This window comes from Sarcophilus harrisii, chromosome 5 (genome assembly GCF_902635505.1).
Source record: "Sarcophilus harrisii chromosome 5, mSarHar1.11, whole genome shotgun sequence".
NCBI classification, from domain to species: Eukaryota; Metazoa; Chordata; class Mammalia; order Dasyuromorphia; family Dasyuridae; genus Sarcophilus; species Sarcophilus harrisii.
This window is the reverse complement of record NC_045430.1, coordinates 72809824-72824975: the sequence shown is the minus strand read 5'-3', so window position 1 is coordinate 72824975 and position 15152 is coordinate 72809824. Positions and strand designations below refer to the sequence as shown.

General features: G+C 35.2%; 1 protein-coding gene across 6 annotated transcripts in view; it reads right to left on the bottom strand.

Annotated features, from left to right (window-relative positions):
- GRIP1 (glutamate receptor interacting protein 1) overlaps window positions 1-15152 on the bottom strand; it is a 773529-nt gene that overhangs the window by 81013 nt on the left and 677364 nt on the right. For all 6 annotated transcript variants that reach the window (XM_031938371.1, XM_031938365.1, XM_031938368.1 and 3 more), the window contains one exon: window positions 7116-7196. In XM_031938371.1, coding sequence (XP_031794231.1) covers window positions 7116-7196 — 81 coding nt within the window. The remainder of the gene's footprint in view (window positions 1-7115; window positions 7197-15152) is intronic.

Sequence of the window (15152 nt, the reverse complement as noted above, 5' to 3'; positions counted from 1 at the left end):
AAAAGAAGGCAACAAGGAATCATATGACAAGACTTAGATGGTGGCTGAGAGGATTAAGAGTGTGGGGATGTTATACTTTAAAAGTGACCTGTTTCTTAAAAAGTGATATCCCTCCCAATGACTATCAAATCTGGCTTCAAGTTTAAAAAGCAGAAGATGCTATTTCTGTTTCTAACCCACAGGTCGGGCTACAGAGAAAGGAATGTAATTACATATGTGAGTTGACCAGAAATTGTGGGAAAGTCAAAGGGAAAATACATAGTGGACTGCTGTTCTTTTTCTTGCATCTTCCTTTCTGTATTTCTAATTCTATTCTCTATGCACGCTTTCCTTCCTGATGGGCAGAAGAGTTTCTTGATATAGTGCTATTCCTTTTTGGGCTAATGCCTCCCCCCATCCCTTCCAATATGATAGTTTTTGGTGTCTCTGCCAGAACCTTGGTGGAACAGGACATGTCTGCTTCCCTCCTTCCCTCCTTTCTCTCTCTCTGTGTATTCACACACATACATATACACATATGTGTATATGTATAGACACATACACACAGATTTAGATGGATATAAAAAGACATGGAAAGATTTTTTTCCTTTACTTCCCATTTTTATTTTATTTTCATTCTGAGATTTAGAACTATGCCAGGTAACTTCATATCAAAATGTCAAAATATCCCCTAATTTAGATTCTTTAAAAAGTACTGATTTTGTTTTTGAAAAAAATCTAATTTAGTTTTACTTGAATGTTTATGTGTGTATCTTTAGAGTTATAATTAAGAATTTATAGTCTCAATTTGTAGAAGTCATTTTTTGACAGTTACATATTTCTATTGAACCAGTTAATCAAGAAATTATTAAATAAGTACTTTCTGCATGTCAGGCATTGTGCTAAGCACAGGAATGAAAAGAGAGATACAAAGCAGACTCTGATCTCAAGAAGCTCAGTCTGATGGAAGAGAGAACATTTAAACAACCATGTATAAACATGATATAAATAGGATAAATTGGAGATAACTGAAGAGAAGGCACTAGCCTTAAGAGAGACAAGGAAAGGCTTTGTGGGAGAAAAAAGAAGGATTTTATCAGGGATTTGAAGAAAGCCAGGGAATCTAGGAGCCAGAGAAGAAGAGGGTACGAGGAATGGCCAGAGAACACTTATGGAGGCAGAAGATAGAATGAATGGGTCTTGCAAGGAACAGTAACACCCAGAGGCACTGGTTACTTTTACTAGTAAGTCTTTATTAATTTCTCCAACCTTGCAAATGACCAGTGGCAAGTTGTGTCTGTTGCTCTCTCTACTCATCACTACTAAATGATCCCAATAGCAGCTGGCTCAGAAGGGGACTCAAATGAGCTGTCCCTGAGGCAATGTTCATAATGCCATGCTTCTTGCTTCTGGCTTTATTATCAGCATTATTTTATGAAAAGTAATATTACAATATCATGACTAGCACCGTGCTTCATGAACAGTAGCTCAACTTGGCTTTACTCATCTCCCTCTACTTCCCTTCATATACCCCCTGCTCCAGCTAAACTGGGGTAGGTCTTCAACCCCTCAACATGGCTCATTCTTTTAGTTCCTGAGCTTGGCTCACACCGCTTCCTCTGTTTGCAATGTCCTTATCCTCCTCTCTGCCCACTGAAATTCTGCTTGTGGGAGCAATGGTTACAGGAACCAGCGGAATGCCCCTGGAAGCAGGAGAATCTCCGAGGATAGGAGGTCAACTAGCTCCCGACAGAGGAAGAGAGAGCAGGGATTGCTGATTAGTAGCCAATTAAGCAGATAGAAATCTGGGTGTTTTCAGGCTGACTTGCCTCTTTATACGGTAAGGGTCAGAGCCAGGAAATTCTCTAAGGCTGAGGAAGCTAGGCAATGTGGTCCTAGATGTATTTTATCTTATTTTGCTGAGACCACCGTCTTCCTACCATTTCCTAGTAGACTCCTCACCATGCCTTTCAACCATTATCCTCAACTTCTTTCCATTGGAACCTTGAATTCCAACCCTGGATCCCTTGGTAAGGCAAGAGTTTGCTTGTTTTGCTGAGACCCAGGCTTCCAACAGGCCATTTCTCAGTCACTCTTCATTTCACTCTGAAAGGACCTCCACTCCCCAGCTCCTGTGCTAAGTAAGGTCCTTGAGGAGAGAAACTGTTGTACTTCCTGGTATTCTATCCAAAATACTGGTCACAGTACCTGGCACAGTAGTAAATGCTTTTCTATTTTATTTACTCTGTCAATCTAGCTAATAGGACAAATCTTTATCCAGTCTAGCTAATTATCTCTTCCATTTAATCTTCTATTTATCTAAAATGGCCTGCCTAGCTAACCTATCTTATCTATCTAATCTCTATTCATTCTAATAACTATCTAATCTATCCTACAATAGCTAATGTCTATTCAATCTATTTTATCTATTTAATCTCTAGCTAAACTATTCTGTCTAATTTTGGCTATTGAATTTATTCCAATTATCTAATATAATTTTATCTAATATAGTTCTTCTATTATCCTATCTAATCAAATATTTAACATATTCTATTTATTTATCTAATCTCTAAGGTACTCCAAGTAATCCCTCTTTGTTTCTGTCTTGGTTTCTGTCTCTGTCTTTGAGTCTCTGTGTCTCTGTCTCTGTATTTCTGTCTCTTCTCTCTCTCTTTTTCTCTCTCCCTCCCCTCTCTTCCTCTCTCCCCTTCTCTCTCTTTTCACCTCTCTTCCTCTCTCCCCCCCTCTCTTCCTTTCTCCCTCTTCCTCCCCCTCTCTATCTCTCTCTGTCTTCCTCTCTCTTCCCCCCTCTTCCTTTCTCCCTTCCTTTCTCCCTTTCCCTCCCTCTCTCTCCTCTCTCTGTTCTTCCCTCTCCCCCTCCCCTCTATCTCTTCCCCAGTCCCTCTCTGTCTTTGTATGTCTGTCTGTCCTATCTATTAATCTTATCTACCTCGTTAGCTCTTCTTCCTTCCTTCCTGGGAAGTTCAGCTGCTGTAGGTATGAATTCTGTGCCTGTCCATCCAACAGTGACACCGATGGAAGAGATGTGTGTTAAATTTCTGCCTTCCCAGTAATCTTATTTGCTGTGGCTATAGCTGACACTTTTTCAAGGAAATCAGTCTTCTAGTGTGGGTTAGTTTGAAATGATAAGATATATTCTGGGATCATCCTGGCTAAATTGCTGTTTTTTATATAATAGTTTTTTAATTTCAAAATACATGCAAAGAAAGTTTTCAACACTCACCCTTGCAAACCCTATGTTCTAAATTTTTCTCTCTTCCTTCTCTCCAGCCCCCTCCCTTAAGCAGCAATATGCAATTCTTCTACACATATTTCCATATTTATCATACTACACAAGAAAAATCACATCAAAAAGGGAAAAAAATGAGAAAAAAAGCAAGCCAATAACAACAAAAAGGTGAAAACATTATATTATGTTCTAAATTCAGTCCCCATAATTCTCTCTCTGGATGCCAATGGCTTTCCCCATCATAAGTCTGTTGGAATTGGCCTGAATCATCTCATTGTTGAAAAGAGCCAAGTTCTGACTAAATTTCTGATGTAATGATGGTAAATCTTGTCTTAGTATTCCCTAAATGTGTGTTTGGGACCCCCAGACTTAGCAACTATTCCCCTGACATCAAAAATATAAAATCACTTGAGACAGTGAATCTACGGGAGTTACACATGGTGGCTGCCAAAATGGCATTTGGGTTCCCACAGTTGAGGCCATATCACCCACTACTGAATGAGGTTCAGGCCATCAGAAGTTTCTCAAGAAAGAACTATCTGGGTAAGCCCAACAGGCACCTAAAATCTCCACTGACTGGGGGAGAGGTCTTAATGAATTTGAGATCTAAGGATAGATTAAAGACTCTAGAAAGACAATTTATCATGAATTCACAGAATTTTGTATTAAATCAAGGGAAGGTATTTTAAAAAGATCTATTCTCTTAGTAGACTGTCTAGTTTTTGACTCCTACTACCACGTGGCACAAATGACATCTTTATTTTCACTAACCTCTAAATGAAATTTAGCACTTCCTCCAATTATGAATGTAGGCAACAGATATTATCCTGAGAAATGGCCCAAAGCTTCTTCAGATAGATGAAAGGATGCATGAGACAAAACTGATTGAGAGTCTTTTATAGAAAGGCTGTGGTCACCTCTCTCAAGAAGAGAGAGAGAGGATCTAGGTCATTCAGCAAATATTAAGTTAGGCATGGGAACAGGAAAGGTAGCAAGCAAATTAAAAAATGCCTCAAATTCACATCATTAGAATCTGAGAACAAGTGGGGCTAACCATCATGCACACATCTTTGATACTCTCAGATTTTTCAAAGCCAGAAGGATCTTCAATAATCATATGATTTAATCCATAACTAAAAAAAAAAATCCCTATTACAAAATACCTGACAAGTCCCACTCTTGCTCAAAACCTGCAATGAGGGAAATTACCTCCAAGTCAACCCATTCCATTTTGGGCCAAATTTAACAGTTAGGAAGTTTGTCCTGACATAACCTGTTTTAACTAAAAGTAGAGCCAACTTACTAAATTTAACCAAAAAATAGGGCTAACTAAAAGTATATTCAAATAGCTAAATCTTCTGAGGTTTTTAAGAATAAATACTGGAATCTGTTTCCTGTCTCTCAGTAACTGAACTCTTTGACATATGAAACCAACATACGTACTAAAATCCCAAAGTTAAGAGTGGGAATAATAATAATAATAGATTTCTGTAGTATATCAAGGTTTCATGCATTAAAGTATTAGCTAAATTGAATCATTTATGTCAATTCAATAGTGAAAACATTTATTATTTAGGAACAAAGGAGAAGCTCTCATGTTCTATATCCTAATAGGATTTTGATTTACATGATATTAGGGTAAATAGCCTGGGAATTAATGGTTAATAACATCTACCCAATAACTATTACCCACTAATAAAACAAAAACAACAAACCCCTGCAATGTGGTATGCTATTATTTACACAGAAACCAAGAGAAGCAGTACAATTTGTTAGCTCTCAATTGGAGAATCTAGATTCAAATCCTGCCCCTCATCCATGGTTGTGAGAGTCACTTAACCCTCTCTAGGTCTTAGTTACCTCCTATGTACAATAAGCAGGTTGAACTAGATGGCTTCTTCACTTTCTCTTAAGTCAGTCTCTTCAGGAGATAGCTGATGTTTAGAAGGGGAATGTGTCAAAAAGTACCAAGGGAGCAAGTGAATTGTCAAATTTTTGAACTGACTAAACTAAGGAAATAGAAACTAACAGAAAAGGCTAGAATAGGAAATATATATATATATATATATATTATTATTATTATTATTATATAACATTTTTTTCAATGAAGAACAAAAAATCCCCCAAACCCTCTTGGTCTTGAGGTTTCCTCCATGGTTTTCTCCACATATTCTAAGATTTTGTGAAACTGTGCTTTATTGTGAAACAAGATACTCTATTTCCCATTTTTACTGACTGCCCCTCATATTTAAAATTATCTCCCTTGGGAAGCTAGATAATGAAATGGATAGAGCATTGTAAGTAAGAAGGACCTGAGTTCAATCAAATATGGCCTCAGACATTAGTGGTGTGACCGTGGGTAAGTCACTTAACCTTATTTCCCTAAGTTTCCTCATTTATGAAATGAGCTAGAGAAGGAAGCGACAAGCCACTCTAGTGTCTTTGCCAAGAGAAGCTCAAATGGCAATATAAAAGAATTGAACACAACTGAAAAACAACTGAACAATAAAATCTACTTACTTTACTTAGAGGAAGATTCCTTAATCCTTGTCTCTACCTCCTAGCTATGTGGTTTAATTCAAGTTTCAGGTAAAATATCATCTTCTGCCTAAAGCCTTTAATTAATTCTTAACTCCTTTTCTCTTACATTATCTCCAATTTAGCCTGCACATATCTAGTTTGCATATGGTTATTTGCATTGGACTCTAATCTCTTTCAGTTGTTTATGTTAAATTGTAAATTCTTTGAGGGTAGGGATTCCTTTCATGTTTTTTTTTTGTTTTTGTTTTTGTTTTTTGTATCTCCAATATATAGCAGACTATATATGCTTGTTGATTTGACTAGACTTTGAGCTCTTCCATTAGATTCCCAAACTCCAACTGCTTAAGAGGAAGAGACTGTTTTCTTTCTTTTCTCTGTAACACCAGCACTTAGCCCAGTGTTTGGTACATAGCAGGTGCTCAATAACTTAACTTTCTTGACAACTTTCGGGAGTTCTTTAAATAGAGAGTTGTGGAATCATTCTTTTCCAATGCTGAATAATTTTTTTTAAATTCACATGTATGAAATTTCCATTTCATCCCCTTGTCTCCAATCTTGGTTAATACTATTTTCTCACGGTTGAATTGTATATTCAGCCTTGATTTATATTCCACAATGGAGAATTTTTAGTTATTTCTGCTTACTATGCTCCACCATCATGGACACATCTTTGATATTCTCAGATTTTTATTAGACTATTATATAGTCTAGATAGGATTCTTAAGCAGAGACCTGGCCTAACAGTGACCAGGAAATCATGGTTTCCATGGCTGAATTTCTTACTATCCTCATGGTTAACTTTGTTTACTGGCATTCAAAGCCTAAAGGATCAGATGCTCATTCTGCATAACTCTATTGTGATACAGAATTCTCAGAATTTCTTTAGTAAAAGAATTATATGTTCAAAGTCTAAAGAGAATGGAGACTTTAGAGAAATTTAAAATGCTTTATTTCTCATTTCTTTTTGTTTTCATGATAATCTATGTTGTGAAGGAATTAAGGATCTATTTGTCACAGAGAGATGCTTTCTTTGGGAGGGACATGGCATTGTACAGAAGTAGAACTCTAGGGTTTGAAATATAGAAGTAAATAAATGTGGGGACATTGCAACTTTTACAATTTAACCAGAATTTCTGTAAGCCTGATGATTTCTAAAAGCCATTTATATGGCTCTATTAAACAGTAAGAAAACACACACACATATATATATATCTATAGCCTATCGACACAGAAAACTGTTGGTGATCTTCCAATAAGACTGGCAACACTTGTTAAGTCCTTGGAAAATAAGTTGATTCCTTTTGTTGCTTTGATCAAATAAGATAAAGCAACTGGGTTTACTTACAGCTTATGGTGATTCCAAGCTCCACACTATGTTTCTTGGGCAGCTTCACATGAAATGTTCCACTGCTTGGAATTACAGACTCTGTAATGAGAAACAAAGTTGATTTATGATATTTACAGGATACCAAAAAGGATATTGAGCACCAGCAAATGAAAATGCATTAGGAGTACTTGCATGATGATTGCCGATCTAAAATGTAAGAATGATGGGGAAATGGCTAACTTCTGCAAAATATTCTCTGGCTCCAAAATGCTAGCGACATACATATTTTATGGGACCATGAATGTCTAGCAATAACATTCCAGTTGGCTTACTTCTCCTTTTATATTCCACTTTGCCAAATCCTATCTTTGAAACCCAAATTAAAGCCCACTTTCTCCATGGGGTCTCACTAGATAATTTGAGCCCTTGAATCTACACATTCAAATTATTAATTTTAAAATAAATACATCTCCCATATCATTGCAATGTAGGATTTCCTTAAGTTATCCATAGTGATAAAAATGACATAAATTGTCTCTTTGACTTGTCAGTTAGGTGGTGCAGTGGATAGAGTGCTCGACCTAGACCTGAAAAAAACCTGAATTCAAATGTTACCTCAGATATTTACTATGTGATGCTAGATAATTCACTTAACCAATCTGTCTCAGTTTCCTGAATGGTAAAAGTAGAATGTTATCTATAACCCTCCCAGGGATGTTATGAGACTCAAATGAGATAATTGTAAAGTGCTAAGATCAGTGCTTAGAACATATAAATGCTATATAAATATAAACATTCATAGAAACCTTAAATTTTTTTTTTTTTTAATAGCCTTTTATTTACAGGATTTATACATGGGTAACTTTACAGCATTAACAATTGCCAAACCTCTTGTTCCAATTTTTCACCTCTTACCCCCCCCCACCCCCTCCCCTAAATGGCAGGATGACCAGTAGATGTTAAATATATTAAAATATAACTTAGATACACAATAAGTATACATGACCAAAACATTATTTTGCTGTACAAAAAGAATCAGACTCTGAATTATTGTACAATTAGCTTGTGAAGGAAATCAAAAATGCATGTGTGCATAAATATAGGGATTGGGAATTTAATGTAATGGAAACCTTAAATTCTATGAATGTAATTGTTGATGCTATTATTGTGATTTTAGGATCCTAGAATTTAGAGTTGGAAAGAGCCATTTGTAATATAGATGAGGAAAATGAAACTAATTGAGAGATAACTTGACTGAGGTCACATAGTTATTAATAAGAGTCAGGATTCACACTCAGGTCTTCTTAACTTTTAATTCCATGTTCTTTTCTCTATGACGTTCTTTTTTTCTCTCTCTCTTAATTCCCTTTTGAACATCCTCCATGAATCATAGGATAGAAGTGAATATAGTAACACGAATAATTCATCTTCTATATCTTTACAAGTTTTATAAGTCCTTGTGAAGATGGAGATTGTCCACAGAAGGAGTGGTTCAGAAAATCTTTGATCTTCAGCTAGTCTCTGTAAATACCCCTTGGTAAAGTGGGAGCATTTAGAAAATCTAAAATTTGGAAGAGAAATTTGCCTCTCTGTGGCTCTTGGTAGATATAGTTTTATTTTTTGGCATTTGTTCCCCAGTACCTGACATATAGCAAGTGCTAATGAAGGTTAACTGAATGATAATTAACAGCTATGTGCTTGAGGCACAGCATAGTTAATAAAAACAATGGTAAAGTAAGAGGCACGCAGGTTTTCTATAGTTTTTCATGATTCAATTAACTCCTCTGAATCCTGTGGCTCACCTGCTTTTCCCCCAAATCTGCAGCCCTTTCATTTTCTTCCCCAACTGTCTACTCATCAACCCTTAAAATTGCTAAACTTCAAAGCCAATATGATTGAGCAAATTGTTGACAGTGAAGAGTAAATAGTTTTGTGTTATCTGCAAATTTGAGATAATGCATTTATTCTACAAGGAAAAGAATAAAATCCATTTACTTCTTGATTGGGTTGATTATAAGAAAAAAGGGAGAAAGTTGGAGAATGAAAAAAGAAATGTCAACATCCTATGAACAAAATATGAAGTATTAAGGAAATTTAAAATAATTTACTTCTCTTCACAATCACCTACTCTATAAGGGGATTCAGATCCCTTATCATAGAAAGATGCTTTTAAAAATCAAATGATGGAGAGGAAGACCTGGGATTAAAATATATGGGTCAAAATAAAATTGAGTAAAAACTGAGGGCCTATGCATTTTTTTACTACTCAAATAGAATTTGTGTGGGAATTATTTTCTTTTCTAAAAATTTGTATTGAAATCTTTTTTTTTAAAATCATGTTCATTTCTGAATATATTCCTTCTCTACCCATTAAATTGTCCATTAAAATTTAAAATTAACAAAACAGATCAGCAAAACCAGTCAACAACATATTGTCACTCAGGTCAGACAATATTTGCAATACCCTATATCTTTTAATTGAACATCCTTAGTTCTTCTTACCAAAGAAAGGAGGAAGGCATGCTTTTAAAAAAACTTTTCTACAGGTCCAAGGACCTAGTTATTTTCAAAAATTATTTACAAATTGGTATTGAACCATAACAAAGTTTCCATATTTCTACCTTCTATTCCCAAGTAGCGATCATGATCACCATGCAGAGCCAAAACTCTATTTGGAAAAAATCTACCAATTCAATAAGGCATATTTATAGAGAATTGCCAAAGATTATGAAATGTTGCAATTGTAAGCAACATCTGTTTCCATTTAGCCCACAAGATGAAGATTAGTTATTACTTTTATTCTGTTTAGCTACCTCTGTAAGGAAAGGGTTCAGGAACTAGAGTTAAGAGGGCTTTAGGGTTTGAATTTTGACTCTATGTGACGTTGAAAAGTAACCTTTCAATCCTGATATTACAAATGCAGGAGACACAATAACTTCTTGCATTCTCACCATAAGACTTCATATATTGATCTAATGTTTTCCAATATTTTTTATTCTGAAGTACAACTTTTCATAGGTCACTATAGTCATAAGAATATAAGGTGATTTCAACAACTTCAAGCTGCATTCTGCTACAAAAACCCAGTATTTTAAGACCACCATTCTCCCAGTGAATCTATATAGTTCTGAATCATGGACATCATTATGAACCACAACCTCAAAAGAATCAAAATTATGGGGGACCCAAAGTGCAATAAAAAGATCCATGGTTCTATAAGTTTTTTGCATCATACTACTATGATCAAAGATAAATCTGATTAAAAAAGGAGATGACTGAGTTGGTCATGAAGCAAAAATAAGATTTAATAGATAGACAGAACAAATATTACCCTAGAGCAAGGGCTCCAGAATATTGCTTATCTCTCCTTAGAGACAGCATGCCATAGTAGATAGGATGCTGGGCTTCAAGTAAGAATTGACTAAGTCCAAAATTTCTCTCTTAGACTTGATAGTTGTAGGTGTGTTATCCTCCCTAAGCCTCAGTTTCCCTATTTGTAAAACGGAGGTTATACCTGTAATAATCTCTTGTAGGGTTATCATGAAACTCAGTTGCAGTTATATTGGTAAAATAACTTTTTCAAACTTTAAAGTGTCATAAAAATTGTCAACTAGTATTACCTACCTCATAGGAGTGTGGTGAAGTTCAAATGAGATAACATATAAAGTGCTTAGCACAATGCCTGGCACTCAGTTGTTGCTATTCGGTTGTCTTTCAGTCATAGTCCGACTTTTTGTGACTCCATTTAGGGTTTTTTTTTAGCAAATTACTGGAGTGGTTTGTCATTTTCTTCTGAAGCTCATTTTGTAGATGAAGAAACTGAGGCAAATAGCGTTAAGTGATTTTCCCAGGGTCATACAGCTAATAAATGCCTGAAGCCAAATTGGAACTCAGGATGATGAGACTTTCTGACTCTGGACACAGCACTTAATCTACAGCACCATTTTGCAGGCATATAGTAGGTGCTATATAAATGTTTATATTCTTTTCTTCCTTCTCATCCCTCTTTCTGTAAGATTAACAGAAGGACATGGATACAAATTGGAAAGTGTGAAAATTCATGAAGAACTTGAGATTAGTGCTGTCGGAGGAAGGGACCCAATGAATTAAGTCATGTTATGCCTCTAGCTTACAGTGTTGGGGCAAAGGACTGAGATCCTACTTTTAAAGTGCTAGCTTTTGAAAGATACATGTTGGAGTTAGAGTCAGTTCAAAATAACAAACATTTGTAGGTACAAATCTACAAGTCACTTGTGCATTCAAGGGTATGCACAAGAAATATGCAAACTTTGTTATGGTTCAATACCAATTTGTAAATAATTTTTGAAAATAACCAGGTCCTTGCACCTGGAGAAAAGTTTTTAAAAAGCATGCCTTCCTCCCTTGTTTGCTAAGGACATGTAACGATAGGTGCCAGGAATAAAAAAACGATAGTGAATTGGAGTGTCTGTATTCAAAATGCTGGGCCTGGAGTCAGGAAGACTCATCTTCCTGAGTTCAAATATGGCCCCATATGTTAGTTTTGGGACCCTGGGCAAATCACTTAATCTTTTTTTTCTCAATGTCCCCATCTGTAAAAAAGAACTGTTGAAGGAAATGGCAGATCATTCCATTATCTTTGTCAAGAAAACCCCAAATCGGGTCACAAAGAATCAGGGCAAGACTGTAAACAATTGAGTAACTATTGCCCTCAGAGAAATGATCTAATAAAGGGGTCATGACATTTACATGAATAATATGATCCAAGACAGGATATGATGAAGCAAACATGAAATCCAGTAAAATATATTTAATAAAATATGGACTGAAGAAGGGGAAAAATCAGAAAAGGCTTTGTGGAGAATTACTTTTTATCATATCTTTTTCTCTCTCAATATTTTATTCCTAGCAACTTCATCTACTTCCATAGCTTCATTTATCACCTTTGTGTAGGTGACTCCTAACTTCTTTTTTTAAAAAAATAGTTTTTTATTATTTCAAAATACATGCAAAGATAGTTTTCAACATTTACCCCTGAAAAACCTCGTGTTCCAAATTTTTCTCCTTCCTTTCTCCCTTCCCCCAGACAGCAAGCAATTCAATACATGTTAAACAGGTGCAATTCTTCTAAACAAATTTCCACATCTATCATGCTGTGCAACAAAAATCACGTCAAAAGAAAAATATAAACAACAAAAAAGGTGAAAATAGTATGTTATGATCCACATTTAGTCTTTAAAATCTTCTCTCTGGATGCAGATGGCTCTTTCCAACATAAATCTATTGCAATTGCCTTAAATCACCTCATTGCTGAAAAAAGTCCATCATAGTTGATCATCACATATTCTTGTTGCTGTGTACAATGTTCTCTTAGTTTTTATGTCTTTCCAAGCTTCTCTGAACTCAGCCTGCTCATCATTTCATATAGAACAATAACATTCCATAACATTCATATACCATAACTTGTTCAGACATTCTCCAACTTATGGATATCCACTCAGTTTCCAGTTCCTTGCCAGTACAAAAAGGGCTACTACAAACATTTTTTGCACATGTGGGTCCTTTACTCTTTTTTATGATTTCTTTGGGATACAGACTGAGTAGAAACACTGCTGGATCAAAGGGTATGCACATTTGATAGCCTTTTGGGCATAGTTCCAAATCACTCTCCAGAATGGTTGTATCAGTGGGGTTCCTTAAATTCTCATCTATCCTCTAAACTGAGACATTGTATCTGGGCTGGATTTTGAGGAAAGAAAAGAATTTTCATAGACAGAGACATCTATTTCAAAAATAAGAATGAATTTATTGAATGCAGGGAGGTAGGAGAAAGAAGACGAGTTTGAGGGGAAGACAGTGGCCCAGTTTGTCTGTTATATGGAATAGATGAAAGGGAATAGTTTGCTTTGAGGTTAGAAGGATGCGTTTGGGTCATCCATGCCAAAGTAAAGAATTTGATTTGATTTGACAAGTAACAGAAAGCTACTAAAGATGCTTAAACAGGGGAATAATGTGGTTAAACCTATGGTTTAGAAATTTTATTTTGGTAGGTCTGAGGAGTTAAACTGGGCAGGGAGACCATTTTGGAAGTTCTTACTTCCAAGCAAGAGGTGAAAAGAGCCTAGACTAACTAGATTGTAGCCATGTAAGTCCAAGACAGGTAAAAATAGAATACACATGAGGCAGCTAGTTGATATAGTGGATAGAGCACCAGCCTTGAAGTCAGGAGGACCTGAGTTCAAATCTGCTCTCAGACATGTAACACTTTCTGGCTGTGTGACCCTGGGCAAATCACTTAATCCCAATTGCCTCAGCAAAAAAAAAAAAAAAAAAAAAAAATAGAATACACACATCTATATATCTCTCTATATAAATATATACATATATATTTTGAAAAAATAAAATTAAAGAATAAATTTTTAAAAGATAGAAATATTGCAGAAGCAGGATTAATAAACTCTGGATGTCTATTGTATATGTAATTGAAGAAGGGAAAAGTATCCAAGATGAATCTATTATTTTGAGGCTCTGATTATAAGAATGGTGTTGCCAATAAGAGAAGAAAAAGAGATTAAAGGAATTAGAATGGGGAATGCCCAAATTATCACTCTTTGCAGATAATATGATGCTCTACTTAAAGAATTCTAGAGAATCAACTAAAAAACTACTAGAAACAATCCACAACTTTAGCAAAGTTGTAGAATACAAAATAAATCCACATAAATCATCAACATTTTTATATATCACTAACAAAGTACATCAGCAAGAGATAGATACAAAAAGAAATTCCATTTAAAATACCTGTAAATAACATAAAATATTTGGGAGTCTACTTGCCAAGACAAAGTCAGGAACTATATGAACATAATTGTAAAACACTTTCCACACAAACAAAGTCAAATTTAATCAATTGGAAAAATATCAAATACTCATGGGTAGACTGAATTAATATAATAAAAATGACAATACAACCTAAATAAATCTGCTCATTTAGTGTCATACGAATCAAACTCCCAAGAAATTATTTTAAACATGTAGAAAAAAATAATAACAAAGTTCATCTAGAAGAATAAAAGGTCAAGAATTTCAAGAGAATTAATGAAAAAAATGCAAATGAAGGTGGCCTAGCTGTGCCAGCACTAAAACTATATTATAAAGCAGTGGTCATCAAAACCATTTGGTATTGGCCAAGTAGTCGATCAGTGGAATAGGTTAAGTTTACAGGATAAAATAATCAATGACTATAGTAATCTAGTGTTTGACAAAACCAAAGACTCCAGTTTTTGGTACAAGAATTCACTATTTCACAAAAACTGCTGGGAAAACTGGAAAGTAGTATGGCAGAAACTAGGCATTGACCCACATCTAACACCAGATACCAAAATAAGGTTGAAATGGGTTCATGATTTAGACATAAAGAATGATATTATAAGCAAATTAGAAGAACAAAGGATAGTTTACCTTTCAGATCTATGGAGAAGGAAGGAATTTAGGGCCAAAGAAGAACTGAAGTACATAATATAATCAAAATTATCTATTTTGTATTCAATAAAGTTAAAAGCTTATGTACAAACAAAAGAAATGCAGACAAGAATAGAAGGAAAGTAATAAAACTCAGAAAAAATTTTATGTTCAAGGACACCGATAAAGGCCTTATTTCTAAAATATATAGAGATTTGACTCAAATTTATTAAGAATTCAACCCATTCTTCAACTGGTAAATGGTCAAAGTATATGAACAGACAATTTTCAGATGAAGAAATTGAAAACATTTCTAGTCATATGAAAAGATATTCTAAAACACTATTGATTAGAGAAATGCAAATTAAGACAACTCTGAAGTACTACTACATACCTCTCAGATTGGCTAAGTTAACAGGAAAAAATAATGATAAATGTTGAAGGGGATGTGGGAAAACTGGGGCACTAATACATTGCTGGTAGAGTTGTGAACTGATCCAACCATTCTGGAGAGCAATTTGGAGCTATGCCCAAAGGGCTATCAAACTATGCATACCCTCTGATCCAGCAGTGTTTCTACTGGCTTATATCCCAAAGAGATCTTAAAGGAGGGAA